Source organism: Dipodomys ordii, unplaced genomic scaffold (assembly GCF_000151885.1).
Source record: "Dipodomys ordii isolate 6190 unplaced genomic scaffold, Dord_2.0 Scaffold22, whole genome shotgun sequence".
Lineage (NCBI taxonomy): Eukaryota > Metazoa > Chordata > Mammalia > Rodentia > Heteromyidae > Dipodomys > Dipodomys ordii.
In genome coordinates, this window is record NW_012267238.1 from 4,683,097 (window position 1) to 4,705,891 (window position 22,795).

At 50.9% G+C, this 22,795-nt stretch overlaps 1 protein-coding gene across 3 annotated transcripts; it reads left to right on the top strand.

Moving 5' to 3' along the window:
* Window positions 1–13,132: 13,132 nt before the first annotated feature.
* On the top strand, window positions 13,133–22,182 carry Serpinh1 (serpin peptidase inhibitor, clade H (heat shock protein 47), member 1, (collagen binding protein 1)). 3 transcript variants are annotated; one of them, XM_013014157.1, is made up of 6 exons: window positions 13,148–13,214; window positions 14,326–14,369; window positions 16,645–17,300; window positions 18,035–18,133; window positions 18,242–18,474; window positions 21,184–22,182. In XM_013014157.1, the coding sequence occupies exons 3-6, from the start codon at window positions 16,679–16,681 to the stop codon at window positions 21,484–21,486; spliced, it is 1,257 nt and encodes a 418-aa protein (XP_012869611.1). In that variant the 5' UTR covers window positions 13,148–13,214; window positions 14,326–14,369; window positions 16,645–16,678; the 3' UTR covers window positions 21,487–22,182. The 3 variants fall into 3 exon arrangements, with proteins under 3 accessions (XP_012869610.1, XP_012869611.1, XP_012869612.1); XM_013014158.1 differs by lacking the exon at window positions 13,148–13,214 and adding an exon at window positions 13,711–13,795; XM_013014156.1 differs by lacking the exon at window positions 14,326–14,369 and having other exon boundaries at window positions 13,133–13,214.
* Window positions 22,183–22,795: the final 613 nt, after the last annotated feature.

Consider the following 22,795-nt stretch of genomic DNA (forward strand, 5'->3'; position numbering starts at 1 on the left):
GGAAGGTGGCTCAGTGGTAGAGTGCTTGCCTTGCATGCATGAGGCCCTGGGTTCAATTCCTCAGCACCACATAAGCAGAAAAAGCCAGAAGTGGCGATGTGGCTCAAGTGGTAGAGTGCTCACCTTGATCTGAAGAGCTCAGGGGCAGCGCCCAGTCCCAGAGTTCAAGCCCAGGACTGGCAAAAAAAAAAAAAGAGTCTCACAGAATTTCCTACCTAGGCTGGCTTTGAACCACAATCCTCAGATCTCAGCTTCCTGAGTAGTTAGGATTATAGGTGTGAGCCACGGGTGCTTGGCAATACAGTAGTTGGGGAAGAGGTGACCAGGTGAAGAGTGATGGCATCTTCTACCCATCCATCCATCCATCTATCCATCCATATGTCTACCCATCTATCCATCCATCCATCCACCCATGTATGCATCACAGGTATCAGTGGAATAGCCCCTGTGAGCCCAGCCCTGGGCTGGTGCTGGTGGTGAAGACAGATCCTGGCTCATCTGGAGAATGTCCCTCCTAATAAGGAAGACTGCTGTAGCACAGTGAGCCATCCACTTACCACTGTGGTCCCTGAGAGATGCCAAGCAACCCAATTGGCAGGGTCTAGGCAGAGGTGGAGGTAGAGTGTGGCCTGGAAGGCATCTGCTGAGAGCACCCCTGCCCTGGGCATCCTGACCTGTGGAACACAGACGCCTCATTCAGCAGACCCTGGCACCCTCCCTACCACAGGCCACAGTGAACAGTATAGCCATTGATGACTTCTGCCTCCACTCCAGCTCCAGTTTTCCTCCCTCAGCTGCACAATCTTGGCCTTCATCAGAGAAGATAGAGCAGGATTATACTCAGGTACCAAGGACAGGCCCCTGGGCCCAGATGAGCTCTGGTAGGGCCCTTCAACAAGCACCTAGGGCTCTTGCTTGAAGCCTGATGGCTGGAAGCTAGGGATGGAGGAGATGACCTTGAGCCTCCTTGAATGTCCTGGAGGCTTTTCTTGATGCTCAGAGCTCTAGGAGCTCACCTTGTTGTCTGTAGAGGTGACCCATTAATGTAATCTGCAGCTTGGCTTTCTAGAAGACTGGCCTTCTTATTGCTTTCTAGATCATGCCTCTGTCACTCCGTCTCCAGACTGGGTACCTTGGCACCTGCAGCTTCTTTGTGAGCAATGCTCATCTTCTACTGCATAGCTAGTCTAAAGTGACCTTTTTTTTGTTTTTGTTTTTTGGTGCTGGTAGTGAGGCTAGAACTCAGTGCTTGGGCACTGTCCCTGAATTTTTTTGCTCAGGGCCTTTTGCTTCCACTTGAGCCACAGCTCCACTTTCAGCTTCTGATGGGCAATTGGAAATAAGAGTCTCATGGACTTCCTGCCTGTGCTATCTTTGAACTGTGACCCTCAGTTCGCAGCCTTTGGAGTAGCAAGGATTAGAGGTGTCAGCCACTGGCACTTGGCTGGAATAGACATCTTTAGTGAGAATAACAATGGCTCCCAAAAATGTCCAACTCCTGGTCTCTGGAGCCTGGGAATTCATTTGTTAGCCTGATAAATGGCAGGTATAATTAACTTTTAGCTCTTGCAATACAAAAATTTTACTGGGAGCCCAATATAATCAGAAGGGTCTTTACAAGAGAGAGACCAGGGCAGAGCACCGGAGGAGATGTCCTGAGGGAAACCAAAGTCAGAAAGAAGAGGTTGGGGGGCTGAGCTGTTGGCTTGGAAATAGAAGCAGTTACCCCAAGTCAAACAACCACAGCCCCTAAAAGTTGGAAAGGACAGATTTGCCACTGAGCTTCCAAGAGGAACTGCCAACCCATTTTACCATTCTGATCTTCAGAACCATGAGAGAAGAGGTGTGTGTTGTTTTAAGCTGCTCAGTCTATCTATGCAGATCTCAAGTGCTGGTGTGAATGGTCTTCCCTGACCTCTGACACCTGCCTGCTTCTTGGAAGCCCATGAAATGACCATGTTTCTTTCTTGGTTGGTTTCCTTTCTCCCTGAATGAAGCCCCAGAGGGGAAATGCCTGGTACTGGTCACTTCCGTTCCAGCCTAGTGCATGTTGGGTAATGAAAGAGCTTGAAATTCTCTGTCACATCTCACTGAGGAGGAGCTTTGGTTGACTGGAGAGAAGAGGGAAAGGAGGGAGCGGAGGGGAAGGAAGGGCTCTCTGAGCTGCTGAAAAGGAGGGAGAGAGGCAGGGAGTGGCAGGGAGATGACCGTGTCCTGAGACTTGGGACAGTGATTTGGAGGGCAGGAGACATCCAGGTACCTTTCCAGCAAGCATGAATCTGAGGTACTTGAAGGCCTCTGCCTGCTTCCCAAAGCCTTTCCAGTGTCTCACATTGCCAGTTCTATTTGCTGCTCTGACTTTGGCCTGTGCCTTTGCTGTTCCCGTTGCTCAGATGCCATTCCTTTCCTAGTTTCTCTTAGGGCTTGTACTAGCAAGAGCTATTCACCTTAGGTACAAATTTAAAGGGGACTGGAAACCTCAGTAATGGCTGAGGGTGGTAGTTCATGCCCCTAATCCCAGAATTCAGGAGGCTGAAGCGAGATGATCACATGTTTGAGGCAAACCTAGGTACTTAGCAAGACCCTATCTCAAACAAACAACAAAAACAAAAAAAATGCAAGACCTCCGTAATTAAGGTATATAATATCTTCCTTCAATACTTTTTAAAAAACTTATGAGAAAAAAAGAGCCATGGTGAATAAATCCTTAAATTTAAAATGAGGGGCTGGGAAGGTGGCTCAGTGGTAGAGCGCTTGCCTTGCATGCCTGAGGCCCTGGGTTCGATTCCTCAGCACCACATAAGCAAAAAGAAAAAAGCCGGAAGTGGCGCTGTGGCTCAAGTGGTAGAGCGCTAGCCTTGAGCTGAAGAGCTGAGGGACAGCGCCCAGGCCCAGAGTTCAGGCCCCACAACCGGACCCAAAAAAAAAATTTTAAATGATAAATCCTTATTAATTTTCCTTTTGCTTCAGGTTCTGATCTGGTTTGCTACAGTTCTGGCTTACTGAGCTTTCCAGGATGGACTGCAGAACTTAGAAATCATTAAGCATTCAAGATGGCAGCAGTAAGACATGTAAGACACAGGGGTTATATAACCATGGCATCTGTCCTGAGCCTGACTGTGCTAGCTGCTTCTTGTTGCTGCGACAGAATACCGAGAAAGCAAGTTAAGGGAGGAAAGATTTATGTGGGCTCATATATCAGAGGTTTCAGTCATGGTGGCATGGCCCCATTGCTCTGGGTTTGTGGTAAGGTAGAGCTTCACAGCAGAAGGTGTGAGGGAGAAGAGGTGCTCATCTCATGGCAGCCAGGAAGCAGAGAGGAGGTGGAGGAAGGAGGAGGGAGACAGGGAATGGGAGGGGGGAGGAAGAGATAGCACAAGAACGGCTGGAGGGACAAGATAGATCCTCCAAGGCATAACTCCAGGGACCTATTTCCTCAACTAGGATCCTACTTTCTAGTTTCTACCACCTTCCAAAATGCCAACAAATCAACCACTGATTAGGTCAGAGCCCAATGATTTCAATGAGCCAATCTTTGGAAATGGATCTGATCATTTCCAAAAAGCCCAGGAGCTTCCCACCAAGCCTCTTCAGGACACATTTCAAATTCAAACTATATGACATTACCTTTACTTAACATGTGTGTGTGTGTGTGTGTGTGTGTGTGTGTGTGTATGTGTACTGGGGCTTGAACTCCACCTAGATTCTCTCCCTTTAGCTTTTTTTCTCTCGAAGTTGGTGTTAGCCTAATCTCCTCCACCGTAGGAGCCACTCCACTATCTTAGGCATTTATGTGAAGCATGGCCTCTCCCAAAATCTGGTGACACAGGCCCTTCCTTGAAATTAGCTGACTCAGGGCTTATCCTATTGGGTTACACAGGCAGCTACAACCATAAACCTTACCCCCCACACACACAACAAAATCCTCTGCTCTCACACACCTTACAAACTCCCTGTCTCACATGAACCAGACTGCAGAGTACTCCCCACCCATACTGAAATTCTCCATCCCCAGCCCCCTAACCATATAAACCCCTTTGCTCAAGGACAAGTGCTGTCCCTACCCAGGACAGTCAGCCTGTCAACTTGCTGACAATAAACTTTGTTGTCTGTGACTTAGTGTCCATGTGGTCTTCTGGGCTGAGACTTTTAGTTGCTACTCTACCTCTTGAGCCACAATTCCACTTCTGGCTTTTTGGTGGTTAATTGCAGGTAAGAGTCTCACAGATTTTTCTGCCTGGGCTGGCTTTGAATCATGATCCTCAGATCTCAGCCACCAGTGCTTGGCTCTTAATACTTGGTTCATCATAGAATTTTTGCATTGGTTTTGATGTTTTTATACTATTGCGTGAAAATATTATTGACCATGACTTCTGAAAGGATCCTTCAGGACTCTCCCAGGAGACCACGCAGAGGCAGGCAGGCACAGGAGAAACATTATTGTAAGGTTTATTAAAGGGGCCATATCTCCCCGGAAGAGGGAGCACATGGCATCTGGCCCCATCCAAATTGCGGGTAGGTCTTGGGGAAGTAAGGGTGGAAGTGAGGTAAAATGCATGCGCAGGTGGGTCTGGGAGGGAGTGGCCAGCTGTAGGGCAGGAACTTCAGGGCAGGGAGGAGTTCAGGTCTAGGTGGAGCTGAGGACCAAAGGTGGGGATAATACTAACAACTAAGATTTGGAGTGTTCTCTTTAGTTGTATTCTGAAGGGGAGTATCTCACTTGCCTCATGCTACTCCTTTAAGTCTCCCCTAAGTTTGAGCTTTTCAGCCTCAGTCAACTTCATACAGGAAGTCTTCTCTGACCCTCACACTCCCACTGGCTCAGATACATCTGGACTATGTAGTCCTTTGCTCCCTGGCCTTAGTCACAGGCCTAAGCACAGAGAGTGTTGAGTTTGTCTCCATGTTCCCAGCCCAGGGCTGGTTTGTCATTCTTACACTGCTAAGAGCTCAGTTTCCACAGCTTCAGAATGCCTTCCTTACAGCGTAGCCATGGGAAGTGGTGGTGAATAAGAGCTGCTCATTTGCTGGGCACTGGTAGCTCTTGCCTACATCTTAGCTACTTAGGAGGCTGAGAGCTGAGGATCAAGGTTTGAAGCCAGCCCAGATAGGAAAGTCTGCGAGTCTCTTATCTCCAATTAAACATAAAAAAGAAAGAAAGAAAGAAAGTGGAGCTGTGGCTCAGGGATAGCACCTAGGCCTTGAGTTCAAGCCCCATGACCGACCAAAAAAGACAAACTGCTAGTACACCAAACACTAGTTGCCTTTCTCCTGTGCTTGCTTTAGGAGCTCAGACTCTGCTATGCCCTCTGTGAAACTCTTTCCCTCTGATCTCTCAGCCTTAGAGCTCTTTTTCCCAACTCTGTTTCAGCTGAAATGATGAGAAATCCAAGTCTCAGAAAGATCAGGATCTCTCTCTCTCTCTCTCTCACACACACACACACACACACACACACACACAAAGTGGGCACAATGGAACCTAGGAATGGTGGGCTTTATTCTCCTCCCTTTCTCTATCTCCCCATCTGACTATAGGAGGTGAGGAACAGCTGTAGTATAGAATCAGCTGTGGGACACACACACACACACACACACACACACACACACACGGAGCTCAGGGGCTGGGTACTTCCATGAAAGGCATGTTTGCCTCCTGAGTCAGAGCAGACCCAGAACAGACAGCCTTTGGGCCTGGCTGGGCTACAGTCCCAGTCCTGGGAGCCAGCCTGCCTTGAGAACCCTCCCCCCATCTGGAACCGCTGGCAGTAGCCAGCACAGCTGCATCGCCTTGCAAGGCTTGCAATGATAGGCCCACGTTGCATCAGCATTGGCCTGTCTCTGCACAGCTCCAGCCCTGACAGCCAATGGGGCCTGGCCGAGTGTACAGACCCCTGTGCTGGCCCAGCCTACCCTCCGTGGGTCTGAGGTGCCTAGTCTTCCCTCAGCATCACTGTCAGGGAAGAGGAAAGCTACTCAGAGATCCATCACCTCCAGCATGGCCTTCCTGCACAGCCCTGTCCCCACCAAGAGCCCTGCTGTCTCTGCCTCAGTTTCACTTCCTGGAGGTGGCAGGAGGCCTCCTCATTCTCTGCTGTCGGCCTGCTTCTTCCAGCCTCCATTCTTCTTACCTTCTGGACTTGCTCTGACCCTTATATTCCATCTATAAAGTCCATTGCTCTCTGCACTGTCATCTCCAGACTGGCCTTCTATCCTCCAGGCCAAGATGCTCCAGCCTCCTGGATGTCTCCAATCTATGGAGGAGGGAAATCTTCCTTCCCCATTGTCCTCTTCATACTTTCCTCAGAAAAAGGACCATTTGCTAGCTACTTGCCCAACCCAGATACCAAAGAGACTTCCTGAATCCTCCTCCTGGACCTTTCCTGACCAACCTACCACCAGGCTTTCCCCAGCCTTGCAGCCAGAGTCCTGGCCCCATCATCTCAATCTGGGCTAGAGTGCCATTCTCCTCTCTGGTCTGCTCAGCAGGCCTGGGCAAACAGGAAATGATGGGTCTGGTCAGAAAGCTCTCCAGCCTCAGCCTCCCACCTTCCCCAACTCAGCAGTGAGGTAGCCAGGGGGCCCAGGGCCTCTGCATGGCCTGTGTTTCCATGGTCCTCAAGTAGACATGGGCCTTCCATCCTGTTCTGCCCCAGTCCCTGCAAGGAATAGTTTTTGGCTTCTCCAGGACCTTCCAAAGACAGTATGTATGTGTGCGTGTGCGTGTGTGCGTGTGTGTGTGTGTCCATGAGCATGCATATGCAATAGAGACTACACATGCTTCTTCACTCTGCTCTTTTGTGCTAAGGTGAAATCCCTACCAGCTTCTTGTTTCTCCCAGTTCCAGGCTGTTTCTGCCTTTCTCTTGGGATAGTTAAGAAGGGAAGGAAGAAAGGGTAGCATCCAACAGCCACTATCCCACCCTGCATGCCTCCTGCAGGCCTGGAGCTACATTCACCCCCTGGCATTGCCAGAGGAGGTCTGGGAGAGGGCAGCTGGGAGGAGCAGGAAGCCTGTGCCCCTGAACATGGAAACATCAGGCACCAGCATGCAGACCATGTGCTCTTCATTCGGATCGCAGATAATTATACAGATAGACATTGCAGGATGAAGGGCCTGTGGCTGAATCTGCACACTGCATGGCCATGTGGCCATGTAGATTGACAGTATGTCAGTGAGCTTGTGTCCCTGGCACTATGTCAGATGGCTGAAGGCTCTAGGGTTCCTGATAGCTGCAGAGTGGAAGGGGGATGGACAGCCTGCTCTGGGAGGAGAGGGGAGGGACCATGTGAGAACCACATGTTCGCCTACCACCCACTGACCTGCTACCTCCCTCCCTGCTCCAACGTGGCAGGACAGCCCTCTTGGATGGAAGGCCCCACATTCCCTTTGAGAATTAGAGATTGCAGCATGCGTTTTCCTGACTCATGCTTGAGCTGACAGCACCCTCAGTTTCTGGACAGCAGTCACAGAGATGCTGGCTCTCCAAGATAGGGAGATCCAGACTGGCCTTTCTGGTCTTGTTTTATACCATTTAAGAAGGAGAAGGGATTTAAATGTTGCTCCAACTAACATCTTCTAAAATTGGGACCATGGACGGGTAATGGTGATTCACACCTGTAATCCTAGCTACTCAGAAGGCTGAGATCTAAGAAGTGTGGTCCAAAGTCAGCCTGAACAGGAAAGTCAAGAGACTCTCATCTCCAATCAACCAGCAAAAAGTCAGAAGTGAAGCTGTGGCTTAAGTGGTAGAGCACCAGCCTTGAGTGGAAAAAGCTAAGGGACAGTGCCTAGGCCCTGAGTTCAAGCCCCATTTCAGGTGTGCTCGCACACACAAATAAATAATGCCAGTAATCTTACCTACTCTGGAGGCTGAGATGTGAGAATCTTGAGTCAAAGGCAGCCTGGGCAGGAAAATCTGTGAAACTCTCCAATAAACTACACAGAAAAAGCTAGAAGTGGTGTTGAATGTCAGGGACAGCCCTCAGGCCTTGAGTTTAAAGCTGTAGGACAGGCACAAAAACAAACAAATAAACAAAACTGGGACAATGTCCAGGGTTCCCAGCACAGGACCTGGTATAAAGGCACCATAAATTTCTCTTTCCTTTCTGTCTTCCCTCGCTTTCCACATAAATGGTAGTAACCCCAGTTCCTTGCTGATGCCTAGAATGCTACCTCCCCACCCTCATCTTCACAGTTTCAAATGGGATCACTGTTTGTTGCCAGAAATGTCACACATGATAACAAATGTGGACAAGTAGGGGACAAAGAGGAGATGGAGTGAATCTGTGCACAGGGGGCCAAATAGAGCTGTTTGTACGGTGGCTGGCAGAACTGGGCCTGCCAACCTGGACTGTCAGGAAGAGGGGGCAGGGGAGGAGGGCTGTGGGAGAATGAGGGCTTGGGTTTCCCACTCTGGGCCTCAGTTTTCCTCTCTGTAGAGTGTGGACACAGCTGGACTTGATGGTTTTCTATTTCCTGCCGCACAAGCTTCATGGAGCTAGGGGATTTCCAGGCAGACTGGCTCCTGGAGAGGAGTGGAGGGGGTTGGGAGGGAAGATCTGCAGGCACCTTGGAATCCAAACGTGAAACACTTGAGAGTTTCTGCAGCCCCCCTCCAGTCACACCCCCACCCCCACCCAACTCCTTCAAAAAAAGAGTGCTTTTTCCAGAAGGCGCAGCGTGGAATGTGGGGGAAGGGCCCCAGTCAGCAGCCGGGGCTGGGCTCATTGCTAAGAATAATGTGGCAAAGGCTCTTGACTTTTTTTTTTTTCCCTGATGCTGGAAATTTAAAGGCGCCGTGGCCTTTCTCTCCTCACAGAGGCCATGCTTGGTTCTTAGATGACAGGAAACCAAGTCAGCCTCTTCCATTCTCACTACCAGGCTGCTGCCTGAGCCTCTTCTGTGCCCTGGGCTGGAAGCTGGAGTCTCATGTGGAAGAAGCCAGAGGTTCTACCCTTCAAAGCCTCCAAGGACACCCATTGAGAATCCAGGGCGATAAGACTGATAAAGAAGCTAGACAGAGTTTGGGGAGGCTTCTGGCCTGCTCTGAGCTGTGGCAGGATCTTGTGCCACTGTCAGAGACTTCAGCCCCAGCTCCCTCTCCAGATCTCAGTTTCTCTGTATGTAAATGGAGGGCTTGAATCCTCTATATGCTTTCCCTCCTAGTGGAACAGCAAGAGTGTCATGTCCCCCCCCCCCCCATGGTACAGTCTTAACCTCCTCTGGTTCTCTCTCAAGTGTTGGAGAGGCCTGGGGCAGATAGAGGGCACAAGGAGGAAAGGAGTCTTTTGGATTTGATGTGTACTTGCTAGGAACCCAGACAAACCTCTCCTGCATTCCACTAGTTTTGAAAAGTCTTCCAGTCCTGTCCCAGGCCTTACAAGTTACAAGGGACTCTGTAGGCCAAGACGAAGGCAAGGACGGATGGTGGGGTCTGGCCTGAGACCCAGGCTGTGTTCTTACATAGCAAGGGTTTATCCTTAAATATGCAATGCTCAGGAGACAGGACAGCTATCCCAAAGAGATGGATGCCAGTGTAAAATGTCAAGGCTTTGCTAAATGCATAGGCCTGTCCAGAGAAGATAGGTGGCCTGCCTAAAAAGCCAGCAGAGTCCCTGTTCTCAGAGGGGCCAGTGCTTGACCTTTTGGTATAGCACAGGGAAGATTTCCTTCTGTCTGTGGCTGCACATAGGAACCCAGGAACCGTGAAATGTCATAGCCCTACAACTCTGTTTGTGTATGTGTGTGTGTGTGTGTGTATGTATGTATGTATATATGTATGTATGACCAGAGTTTGTTACGGAAGCATTCTACCACTTGAGCCACAGTTTTAGCCTATTTTGGCAGGAAGGGTTGTGTGTGTGTGTGTGTGTGTGTGTGTGCGTGCACACGCATCCACATGCACCAATCCTAAGGCTTGAGACTCAGGGCCTGAACGCTGCCCCCAAGCCTCTTTGTGCCCAAGGCTAGCACTCTACCATAGTAGAGCCATAGTGCCCCTTGCGGCTTTTTCTGAGTAGTTTATTGGAGATAAGAGTCTTACAGACTTTCCTGCCAGGGGTGGCTTCAAACCATGATCTTCAGATCTCAGCCTCCTGAACAGCTAGGATTATAGTTATGACCCACTAGCACCCTGCTTAGTACTATTTCTTGATGTAACATGTTTATCTAGAATATATTTTAACTATTTTTATACCAGTGTAAACTGAAACACATACATTTTGTACATTGTACTTCTTTTGTGGGCCATATACAAGGTGACCCAAATGGTTCCCACCATTTGGTTGTTCTGATGTGGGAATATTGGCCATAGAAACATTAAATTTTAAAATAACCACTCTTTTAATTAAAATTAACTTTTAAGCTGGTGAGCTAGTAGTGCAAGGTCTTAAGTTCAAACTTCAGTACTACAAAAAAGAATAAAAGGAAGGGCTGGGAAGGTGGCTCAGTGGTAGAGCGCTTGCCTTGCATGCCTGAGGCCCTGGGTTCGATTCCTCAGCACCACATAAGCAAAAAGAAAAAAGCTGGAAGTGGTGCTGTGGCTCAAGTGGTACAAAAGCTGAGGGACAGTGCCCAGGCCCAGAGTTCAGGCCCCACTACCGGACCCCCCCCCAAAAAAAAGGAGAAAAATAACTTTTAGTCACAGAAATATATATTGTGAGGTAATCTGAAATCAGTTATGTTTTTGTCATGAATACCCTAATAATTATTGTAGTAAAACCAAAACAACAACACTGAAGCTCCGTGTGGTGGTTCACGCCTGTAATTGTAGTTACTCAGGAGGCTGAGTTCAAGAAAATTGAGGCTCCAGGCCAGCCTGAACAATAACAACAACAAAACCCCAAACAACCCCAAAACAATAACACAAAACAAAAATACTCAACAAGCTCAAGGGACTCTCAAAAGAAAAAGCTGGGCATGGTGGTGTGTGCCTGGACCTCTGCTACAATGGTCTAGTTCAGCCCTGTCAAAAATCAAGAACTTACCTCAAAAATAACCAGTGACAAAAAGGATTGGCAGTGTAGCTCCAGTGGTAGAGAACCTACTTAGCAAGCATGAACTCCCAAGTTGCTACCAATAATAAAATCTATGTAGCCCAGTCTGGCTTGGAACTTGTGATCTTCTTGACTTCCCTCCTTAGTCCAAGGATTGCAGTCATATGCAAACATGCCTGGCAGCACCCTGAGGGTTTACTGGGGGTTGAACTCTGGGCCTGGGCTTTGTCCCTGAGCTACTTTTGCTAAACATGAGCACCCTACCACTTGAGCCACAGTACCACTTCCGGCTTTTTTTTTTGAGTAATTTATTGAGTTAAGAGTCTCACAGAGTTTCCTGCCCTGGCTAGCTAGCTTTGAACAGTGATCCTCCTGAGTAGCTAGGATTACAGGTGTGAGTCACTAGGCCGGGCCACCCTGAGTTTTTGATACTTTTATTCTACTCACATCCAAACAGGCTAAGATTTTTTTTTTAATGGATTTAGAGTCTCTCTAGGGCAAAAAGATGTCTTAAGGATTCTAGAAAGCTCTTATTCTTTTACTCTGATTGAGAATCTGATGTTTTTGAGACCTAAGATTTCATATAGTCCTTGTAATCAGAAGTTTTATCAATACCACGAGATTGGGGAGGGATAGTTCCCCCTATCTCCTGCCTCCAACTGAGGCCAGGATAGCAGGGTGCTAGAATTCATTCACTTGCCAGGATCCAAGCATGCACCTGGAAGAAAGAAGGAGTTCACTTCAGTTTTCTGACTGATTGCATGAGTGAGAGTTGGGAGGGGTGGGAGTGTGGCTAGAGCACGTACCTAGAATACTTGAGGTTGGGATCTCTCTACTGTGCTCTTCTTTTCCATGCCATGCCCACCTGTGGTCTGTCATTTCAGTTACAGAAGATTGTAATAGAAACAATCTGCCTTAAAGAATTTTCTACAAACTTGTATGCACACACAGCCACAAGAATGGACATACGGAAGATCAAGGACTTTGTCTGGTGTGCAGCTGTATTTTCCTCACCTAGAACAATAATGAATACCCCAGGTCAATCCCAATACAAGTCACTATCAGTATGGGAGGGTGGAGAGGGCCTGTGGGAGGGGACAGAGATAGGGAGGAGAGCAGGGGTGATCAAAGTAGGATAGGGACACATCAAGGACACTAAGGTCAGAACAGGAATGCAACTTGCTTAGTGGACACCCAGATTTTCTTTCCTAGCCACCTCCTTGGACCTGTGTGCTTACCTGATGTTCCCAGGTGTTTGCCTATATGGGTTTTGGGGGTGAGAGCAAGGTACTGGCTCTGATTCAGCCTCTATATTCCTCATGGAGGTTCAGCTTAGTGGAGGCTGAAGAAAAGCTGGACTGGAGAAGCACTCTTAAATCTGATCACCTACTCTGAGACAAAGGAGGGGGTCCCTGGCTGGGCAGGAAGTATAGAGACACCATTAAAATGTAAGAAAAGCGGGGTGCACTCACTGCTGTAATCGTTGCTACTCAGGAGGCTGAGATCTGAGGATCACCATTCCAAGCCAGTTTGAGGGAGGTAAGTCCCTGAGATTCTTATCCCCAATTAACTAGAAAAACAGATGAAAGTGGGGGTGTGGCACAAATGGTAGAGCACCAGCTCAAGACCAGTGCCCAGGCTCTGAGTTCAAGCCCTAGGACCTGTACAAAACAAAATAAAAGAACCAAAACCCAGCAGGAAATGGAGGGGATGGATCTCTTGGGGACAGAGTAGAAAAACGGGTGCCAGGGCAAGGCGCCCAAGCAGTGGACAGGGATGTATGTGGAGACCTTGCCTAGGGTATGGGTGGTTGGGGGGAGAGGGGCCGGATCTTGGGGTGGTGTCTCCTCCAGTTCAATGGTCTGCACCCCCTGTCCCTCTCTAGGATCGCCGGGGCCCTGGATCTGGGGAGGGAAGGGCTCAGAGGGTCCCAGTGGGGGCCGGGGCCGGCGCAGCCACCTGGGAGATGGGGGCATTAGGACCCAGGGGCCCGAGAGCGCCCGCGGGCCGAGGGCGGGGGCCCGGCCGGTTTGGGGGAGGTCTTTGGGTTTTTTTTTTCCCCGCGGCGGAGGCGCCCAACGAAGCGTTTCCAACTTTTCCAGAAGTTTCTTGGGACGGGCAGAAGGGGGCGGGGCCAGCCGTATTTAGTCTCCGCGCGCGCGGGGCGGCGGGCGGAGTGGGATCGGGGCAGCGGCGGACAGTTGGACTTAGTGGGCCCAGGTGAGTGTGTGTGTGGTGGTGGGGAGCTCAGGGGGACTTGGGGTGCTTTGGAAGTCTTGAGGCCTCAACCAGCACCCACTCACTGGAGTTCTCGGTACCTGTGGGCAGTGGGGAGGTTCGGGATGGAGAGTTCGGGGCGCGGTGGCGGTGGGGGCGCCGGGGAGCTGGGCGCAGAGCAGGGCCGGGGGCTTGGGGGGTGCGTGCTGTGCATTCGGGGTGCAGGGAGCTCGGGAGAAGGGGGTGAAGGTGGTCACGGCAGGGTGCTGGGCCGGGCCCTCCGCAGAAGAGAGAAGGGGGAAGATGAGGACCGGCCCGCCGTACAGCCCAGATGCCCCGGGCTGGGGTGGAGGTCCCCAAGCTTCGCGGGGAGCCCCGGACTATGGCTGCAGCGGCCTGGGTGGACTGCGGCAACCGAAGGAAGGACTTAGCCCCTTTCCCCTAATCAAAAGGAGCCCGTGGGGTCCGAATGGGAGAGGAAGTGGGAGTCACCGAGACCCCCTGGAACGTACCGGTGCGATCCATTGGATCACCTCTTTCTTGTGCCCACCTACCTGGATCCTTGCAGAAGTTCCCGAACTGAGGTTTCCCTCCCCTCCCGGCCCCCCCCCCCCCCAGTTTAGGGACAATCCCCAGCATCCTGGACTGGAGGAAGAATGAAAGAACTTCCAGTCAGGCCTGAAGGCTGGTCCCTCCTCTTCCTCCGGTTTCCTGCTGGCCTCTCTGGACTCCAGGGCCCAGATGGAGTCTGGGGGAAGGGAGGTGGATTGGGGGCTCTGGTTGTCCGGGCTGGGGCCACACCCTTCTAGCCTCCAATGGTTCGTGCACCCATCCCCCCTTCCTGTCTGGTCTTTTGTCTCTGGACACCGGCATTCCTGTAGTGGCTATGTAACAGGATACTACGGACAGAGTGGCCTGCGGGAGGGCTCCGAGCTTCTGCAGGAATGGAGCCCCTAGCTAAAAACAATGGGACCCCTAACCTGAACTGTGAGATACCCGGGTCTCAAAGTCCCAGTAAGTTTGAGACAGGGTCCCGGGCCTGGCTGGCCTGTACTCCCCTCCTCTCCTTTGGGGGAGGGGGTCCCATTCTCCTCACGCTTCTGTTTTCTTTCAGAATGAAAAAGGCAGGCATTGACCTCCCTCTGAGGCAGTTTCAAGGTATTTTTAGACCCCCTCAAGTGTTGGTGACCCTCAACACTTTCTCCCCTTTTCTTCTAGTCTCACCTCCCCCAGTCAGCTGTGGGCATAGCCCTCAGCTCTGCAAGTTTCATGGTTTTCTTTTTCCTTTGTGGGACTGTAGATTGTCTTAACCTTGGCCTGAGGGCTGGCATTTCTCTGGCAAGACTGACTGGGTGCGGGAGGCTGGCTTGCTTGCAGTAACTTGTCTTTATCTGTTCCTGTTGCTGGATTTAACAGTGCTTTCTTGCCCAGCCTCCCGTCTCCTTCCTGGGCCTGAAATCCAGGCCCAGGAGGCTCCTGAAAACTCCCTGAAAATCCATACGCCCTTAGGCCTGAGCCCAGGCCTCTTGCTTTCTAGGCTGGCAACCCCCCTCTGCTGGCCAACAGAGATAATTCCTCCCTCGGCCTGCCACGTCACTGGGAGTGGGGAGCTGGAGCCCTGTGGCCGCTGAGGAATCCCAACTAGTTATTTAGAGCTTTCTTGAGAAGCCCCTCCCAGTTCTTTGAGGTTCTGGCTGGCTGGGGTGGGGGCTGTCAAGATGGTGGCTGCCACGTGGCCGCACTGAGTTCCTCAAAGGGTTCTGTTGGCCCCTGTTGGATCAGAGGACTGATCAGAAAATCCTTTCTCCTCATTAATGTCCGTGTTTGCACTCTGCCTTTGAGCTGTAGGCCTGGTAATGAAGGAGCTAGGGCTGGGCATGGGGAGGCCTGGGCCCCAGTCTAGGCCTGTGGACACCTTTCCTCATTTGTACTTGAGTGAACTGCACATTTTTCTTCTACCATCTCCCAGTCCTCTGTGGGGCTCCGTGACCATCCCACCTCTCCTTCCCTGCACCTTCTTGGGCTCTTTGCTTTGCTTTTGCCACCTTGAGGAGGGTGGCAGCCTAGAGAGGTAAGGGGACCTGTCCAGGTTTTCAAGATTACAGCAGTTGAATTTTCCCAGAAATCCAATGCTCCCTTAAGCAGGCTAGAGTTCCTGAGGATCATCTACCAGGATTTCAGAATTTCAGTCTTCCTGCAGGAGGTCCATAAAACAGCATCTGCCAAGAGTAGTGGAGTCCCAGTGTCCACCAGTTCTTACAGCCTTTTCCTACCACCCTCCCCCTCCCCCCATCCTTCTTCCTATCTTGCTGCATGGAGTGTATGTAAATATCTCATGAATAGAGTTGGGAGTAAGGCAGTCCTTGAGGGCTTGTTACTACTGCTGTATTTGGAGAAGGGGGCTGAGGGCCTCCTTGAAAATGACTGTTAGCTGAGGATAGAATGGACTCTTATGTAGCTCCAACTTCTGGAATGCCAGACATATGTCTGTGCAGCCTTGGGTGATGGGGGAGGCTTCACTGCACCACTAAGCTGTGACTCACCCTCTTTCCCCAGGATCCTGTCCTTGTTAACTTTCTCAGGAAGCAGCCTCCATTCTGAAGAGTGAGTGGATCCCAGGAGCTTTAGCCCTGGGATTTCCCATCTGGCTGTGCGCAGATGATTAGGCCACATCCCTGTCAAGAGAGGCCTAGATTTTTGCAGCTTGGAAAAGGGAGACTGAGACATAGGCATATGTATGCGTGTGCACGTGCACGCGTGCTCGTGTGCACACACACACACACACACAAAACACAGGGTCACCCTAGGGGCAGCAAAGTGGAGCATCTGAGCTCCCCCATTTAATGAGTGAACCAATCAGTGATTCATTAACATCCCAGGTTTTGGGGTGGGGCAGGGGCAGGCCACAGCTCCAGCATACAGGAAAGCCTGGGCTCTCTGCAGACCCTCAGCCCAGCTGCTGCCTTTTCTCACTGGACAAGGGCCCTGAGCGTTGTTGAGAGGTCAGAACCGAGCTCTTCTCTAAACTGATGAGGCCCCATGGCTGGCCAGGTAGACTTGTTTCACCCCCATATGGGAATAACTGAGGCTTGCTACGTACTGAGATCTAGTAGGGAAACCACACTTTTGGGTTTTCTGTCCCAGAAGCCTACTTACAGGCAGAAATTGATTCATTAATAGACATAAGTAAGTGTAAGAGGGTGTCCAATGCAGAAAATCAATAAGGTGGGCAGGTCACCACTAGCTTTGGTGGGGGTGGAGGTGGGGTTGGAATGGGATCAAAGCAGGCCTAGGAGAGACCCGGGCAACCCTGAGTTAGGTCTGGGCCTCAGAACTCGGGCGCTGCTGGCAGTGAGAAGGACACAGGTGGATGGTTGTTGGGGAGCAAGGCATATTCAACCAGGCCACCCTCTTTGTCTATACAACCCCACAGGTGTCTTGAGGCGTGCACAGCTCCACCCTCAGCCATGCGTTTCCTCCTCTTCCTGGGTGCCTTCTGCCTTGTGGCCATGGCCCTGGCTGCCGAGGTGAAGAAACCTTCCGCCGAAGCAGCCCCTGGCACTTCGGAGAAGCTCAGCCCCAAGGCGGCCACGCTGGCTGAGCGCAGTGCCAGTCTGGCCTTCAGTCTGTACCAGGCTATGGCCAAAGATCAGGCGGTGGAGAACATCCTGGTGTCACCTGTAGTGGTGGCCTCGTCGCTGGGGCTGGTGTCACTGGGCGGCAAGGCCACCACCGCATCCCAGGCAAAGGCCGTGCTGAGCGCGGAGCAGCTGCGGGATGAGGAGGTGCACGCGGGCCTGGGCGAGCTGCTGCGCTCGCTCAGCAACTCCACGGCCCGCAACGTGACCTGGAAGCTGGGCAGCCGCCTGTACGGGCCCAGCTCCGTGAGCTTCGCCGACGACTTCGTGCGCAGCAGCAAGCAGCACTACAACTGCGAGCACTCCAAGATCAACTTCCGCGACAAGCGCAGCGCCCTGCAGTCCATCAACGAGTGGGCCGCGCTGACCACCGACGGCAAACTGCCCGAGGTCACCAAGGATGTGGAGCGCACGGACGGCGCCCTGCTGGTCAATGCCATGTTCTTCAAGCGTGAGTGGGCGGGGAGGGAGGCGGGGCTTCTTACAGTGGCCTTCCTTGGGCTATATATACACTTCACTGACCCAGGTGACCCATAGTGGGATTGTTAGTAAATCCCCTTTCTCACTAGAAAGGAGATACCGAGAGCCAGGCAGGTGTTTGAATGAATGGGACAGGGATGGAAGCCTGTGGAGCCTACCCAGCTGCATGGGACTCTTCTCCCATTTGCAGTGAGGATGAGGTGGACCCTGGTTTACAAAGGGACTGCACGAGGAGAGGTGAGATCTCATAGCCAGTTAGTTGCAAGAAAGATTTGCTTGTGATGACACAACAGAGCCAAGCTGCTGTCGCATACACATTTCTTTTGGATGTCTTTCCTGCCACAGATACAACACGTAAGGGTGATGGTTATAGGGTACTCTCTGCCGAGGGCATAGATCTCTTAGATGGATTGCTAGGTGGAGAAGATAGCAGCTTAGTCTCAGGTACCTGACCATCGGCAGTGGACATAGAGGTGGCTCAGCTGAGGGTAAAATGAAGTCCCTGTTATTTAGGATCAATTGGATGCCAGTTAGCAAGTACCACTAAGGTCCCTTTACCACAGAGCAAGGAATCTGTTCTGTGGGTCGATCCCAAAGGATGGAGCAAAGGCCCTGGCAGGGGTTTGTGCAGGGTATGCAATTTGGTGTGTGATTGCCCCCTGCGGGACATGGATTACTGATTCTTTTGCTCTGTCTTCACCACAGCACACTGGGATGAGAAATTCCATCACAAGATGGTGGACAATCGTGGCTTCATGGTGACTCGATCCTATACCGTGGGTGTCACAATGATGCACCGGACAGGTAGGTGCCTTGTGGGTCAGAGAGGCAAGGCCAAGTGGTCCCAGGATGCCTGGTCTGGCATGCCTTTCCACCCCACAGAGCTCCCAGCATCCTCTGCTTTTCACCCAGGCCTCTACAACTACTATGATGATGAGAAGGAGAAGCTGCAGATCCTGGAGATGCCCCTGGCCCACAAGCTCTCCAGCCTCATCATCCTCATGCCCCACCACGTGGAGCCGCTTGAACGCCTGGAGAAGATGCTGACCAAAGAGCAGCTGAAGGTCTGGATGGGGAAGATGCAGAAGAAGGCTGTGGCCATCTCCCTGCCCAAGGGAGTGGTGGAGGTGACCCATGACCTGCAGGTGAGACCTGGAGGGGAAAGGAGTGACTTGGGCTTTCTTCATCAGAGCAAAAGCTCTGTTCTGAGGCCCCTATGTGTTCAACCAATTCTAAGTTCCATGAACGATAATGGGAAAGTGGTGGACAGATGATAAAAACAGCAACTGAATACAGCTGGACACTTGGTATATGCCAGACTTCTTTCTGAGCACTTCATGTGCTAAATTCATTGAACCTTCAAAAAAAGCCTCCCCAAAACAACAACAAAAAAAACAACCACCTTTGTTAGAGAGGAAGGCAAATTGACATATGAGGAAACAGAGGCTAAGGAAGGTTAAATGACCTCTCTAAAGGCCCTCAGATAGTAATATTAGGATGTACTGGAATCAGTCTTAAATCTCTGTGCTAACTTTGGGAATATGGAGTCCCCCATTTAGAGGGCTCAAGTGGGAAGATCAGCCACCATCTGACAAGTCTTAAAATTAGGACCACTCAGGGCAGCTAGGCAGTTGGTAAGTATGTTCAGCAGGAACTCTCCAAGGGCCCCCCCCCACACATAAACATCAGCTTGTAAGGTGCAGAGCTAGAGTTAGAACACCAAGTGATGACCTGGAATGGGCTGTCAGTCAGGAGGGACAGAGTTTGGCCTGCTCAAAAGAAAATTCACTCTTACCTTGGAGGCCAAAAATGGCTCATTGGCAAACTTCATCTCCAGAATTATTTAGCACAAGAGAGCTCTTGGAAAGAAAGCTTGAGATGGGATGAGGCTTAGAGATGAGTAGAGTTTGTGCTGGTCTGTGTGGGTATTATTAAGAATTCCCAGAGAGGAGCACTGGCTGCCTCCCTCTGTGGCCCGACGCTGGCCCCAGGTCTTCCTCAAGCCCTTTAGTGGCCACTCTCCACTTCCTTTCTTTCCATCTTTCTCCTCTATCTTTCTGGAACTGCCTGACCTGGTACCCAGGTGGTCCTGCCTCACAGGCAGAGGTCTCTGGGCATTGGAGGTTACGTGTTTAGTCAACCTGTGGCTCTCCACTGAAAGTTCATCCACGCTGAAAACCAGGAAAGCTCTGGACACGTGTGCTTTTCCCTTGGGGAGCTCTGAGCCAAGTGGGAGGGGCAAACAGGAGCAGATGCTGCTGAATAGAAGGAAGTCCAAGGGCACTGAGCCCCAGGGGAGGTACTGTTTGTCAGGCTGGGGAAGACTTCATGGATGAGGTATGTTGAAAGTTGCAAAGGATTCAGGCACTAGTGCCTCACTCTTGTAATCCTAGCTATTCAGGAGGCTGAGATCTGAGGATCATGATTCACAGCCAGCCTAGGCAGGAAAGATATGAAACTCTTTATCTCCAATTAATCACTAGAAAAATGGAAGTAGTGTGTGGCTCAAAGTGGTAAAGCACTAGTCTTGAATGAAAAAGCTCGGGGAAAGTGCTCAGGCCCTGAGTTCAAGCCCTAGGACTAGCAAAAATAAATAAATAAATAAATAAATGTTGTGAGGGGACAGAGGCCAACACCTAACAGACCAGCACACAGGTAGCTCAGGGAGGCCACCTAGAGGCCAGGGTGAGGTGTGCAAGTGATGAGACTAGAGGCTGTGACTTGAGTAGGGGTCACATAGACTGAATCAATCCTAGCTTCATGGCAGGAGAGATGGGAGGATTACAGTTTGAGGCCAACCTGGGTAAAAGTTAGAAATGTCTTGTGAAAAATGAGTTGGATGCAGTTACATGCCTGTGATTGCAGTTAGGCAGGAGACAGAGATAGGAGGATCACAGTCTAAGGTGACCTGGAGGGACAATGTGATATCCTGTCTGAAAAAGAAACTAAAGCAAAAGAGGCTTGGGTTGTGGTTCAGTGTCAGTACCTGAATTCAAAGTCTGGCTTGCAAATTCTCTGTGTTGCAAAAAAAAAAAGTAATAAATCCTTCAGTGGCCATCGCTAGATCACTAGCTTTACCGCCATTCTCTCACAGCCATCTGTATGCACCTGCTTTTTACTGCATCCAGTAACTTGAACATGTCTCGGGTGTTGTACCATCCAGGACAGGTTTTAAGTCCCAGAGTGATGGGGACAGAGCTGTCTTTTGATCCATTTTTCTCAAACTTGATTGTGTTAAGAATCCTATGGAGGCTGGGCACCAATGACTCACCCTCGTAATACTAGCTGTGCAGGAGGATGAGATCTGAGGATCATAATTCAAAGCCAGCTCGGGCAGGGGGAAGCCAAGAGATTCTTATCTCCAGTTAATTACCAAAAAGCCAGAAGTGGAGTGGGGCTCAAGCAACAGAGCACCACACTTGAGCTAAAAATGGAAAGGAGAATGAAAGGCCCTGAGTTCAAGCCTCAATACTGGCACAATAAAAGCCAAAACAAAAACTAACTCTTTTAAATCAAAAGGGTCCAGGCCCACCACAGAGACTCAGGTCTAGGTTGGGGTCGGGGTCATGACTTCAAGTTAAGTTCTGGGTGTGCTGCCTAATTATGAAGCACACTTGGGAAGTATGCCTTCAGCTTGCTGGGGAGAACCAGAGATCCATTTTGCTTTGTGTTTGAACCTCCGTTTCCTCATCTGTGAAACTTGCCGTAGGATTGAAGAAAACAGTTCTAAGGGCCTGGCACAGGTGTCTAGAAAGTGGCAGTCTCTTCTCAAAAGATTGTTCAGGATGGCATGGGTGGAGGGAAAGGTATAACAGCCTGACATGCATAGCCTTACCTGGCACTTGATTCTACAGAAACACCTGGCTGGGCTGGGCCTGACTGAGGCCATCGACAAGAACAAGGCAGACTTGTCACGCATGTCAGGAAAGAAGGACCTGTACCTGGCCAGCGTGTTCCATGCTACCGCTTTTGAGTGGGACACAGAGGGCAACCCCTTCGACCAGGACATCTACGGGCGTGAGGAGCTGCGGAGCCCCAAGCTGTTCTATGCCGACCACCCCTTCATCTTCCTGGTGCGAGACACCCAGAGCGGCTCCTTGCTCTTTATTGGGCGCCTGGTCCGACCCAAGGGTGACAAGATGAGAGATGAGTTGTAGGCCCCAGAGTGGGCGCAGGATGATGGCAGGAGGCGGCCGAAGGCTCCTGAGACACATGGGTGCTATTGGGGAGGGAGGGAGGTACCTACCAGCTTTCATAGTCCATGGGATGGGGGGGGGTGGGAATGCAGACTGGGGTTTTTATGTGATCGAGCAGACCTTATCAGCCAGAATCCACTCTGCTCTGTCATGGGCCTCAGATACCATGATGCCAAACCCAGACACCACACACTGTCGAGTCTTGCCCTGTCCTCAGAGTCCCACGTGCCTTAACCAGCCAATCAGTGTTCCTATTTATAGCCAAAACCTTATCTGTAAGAGACAATCAAGCTGGGGTGGGAGGGGGTGGCTGCCAGCTCTCCAGTGACACCACCATCACTTCCGCCTATACCCCTCCCCCACTCAGCTTCCCACAACTATGGATCTAGGTGCTGTACCCCTGGGACCAGGCCCTGGCCCCAGCCCCGTGAATGCAATTGAGAGATAGCTTTTAGGAGGGACTGCTGGGCCGATCCTGGATGAGCAGCAAATGAATTGGACATCATGGGGAGAACCATTTTTTTTTTTTTTTTGGTCTTTTCCTTAGTTTCTCAAAGATGGGGAAGAAAGGGAGAACATGAGCCTTTGTTGCAACAAATGAGAACTTTGTACAAAGTTTTTGTTTTTTTTTTTTTCAATAAAACTTTTCCAATGAAACTTTGCTGGAATGTGGAAGAAGATTGGATTGGGGCTTCCCATCAGGGACTTTCCCTTTCCTTTTAGGGACAAACTCTCCCATGGAGCCGCAGAGGGTTTCAGGCCCTAGAATGCTGTCAGATAACAACAGACAATGGAGATAACTGCAGGCCGTGGTGGGAGTCCAAGCATTCTCATAGGACCCCAGTCAGCAGCCCTCTAGTCCTTCATCGCAAGGTACCCTCATTACAGAGGGCTGGAATGGAGCAAACTCAGGCACACAGTGAATTGTCTGATTGGGGGGGGAGCTATGAAAATGGAGCTGGGAAGGATTCCTAGGTGGCCTAGTGTGGGGAGGAGGAAGTCACATGGTCCATCTGATACCCCATGCTTTGTGGTTATCTTTCAAGGTCATGGGGGGCGGTGTGGGGGGAGGCTGCACAGGACTGGACTTGGGTGAAGCTGAGTAGATTGGGGCTCTACCTCTGCTGATGACTTGGAAGGAGGGGGGTCTTTCTTGCTTTCTAGTTCTCCATTCCTCACCCTTTCTCCTTGCTAATGAGTTCGGCCTAGGGAATAGATGTCCCCCCCACCTAGTCTATCCAAGGGTATGGTGCTGGAGAAGAGCTGGCTA

Bases quoted from the DNA above. Each gene is read 5' to 3' on its own strand.
- Serpinh1 (XM_013014156.1), top strand. From the start codon at position 16,679: ATGCGTTTCCTCCTCTTCCTGGGTGCCTTCTGCCTTGTGGCCATGGCC. The intron at 17,301-18,034 runs GTGAGTGGGCGG...TCTTCACCACAG, and splicing joins CAATGCCATGTTCTTCAAGC to CACACTGGGATGAGAAATTC. The intron at 18,475-21,183 runs GTGAGACCTGGA...TTGATTCTACAG, and splicing joins AGGTGACCCATGACCTGCAG to AAACACCTGGCTGGGCTGGG.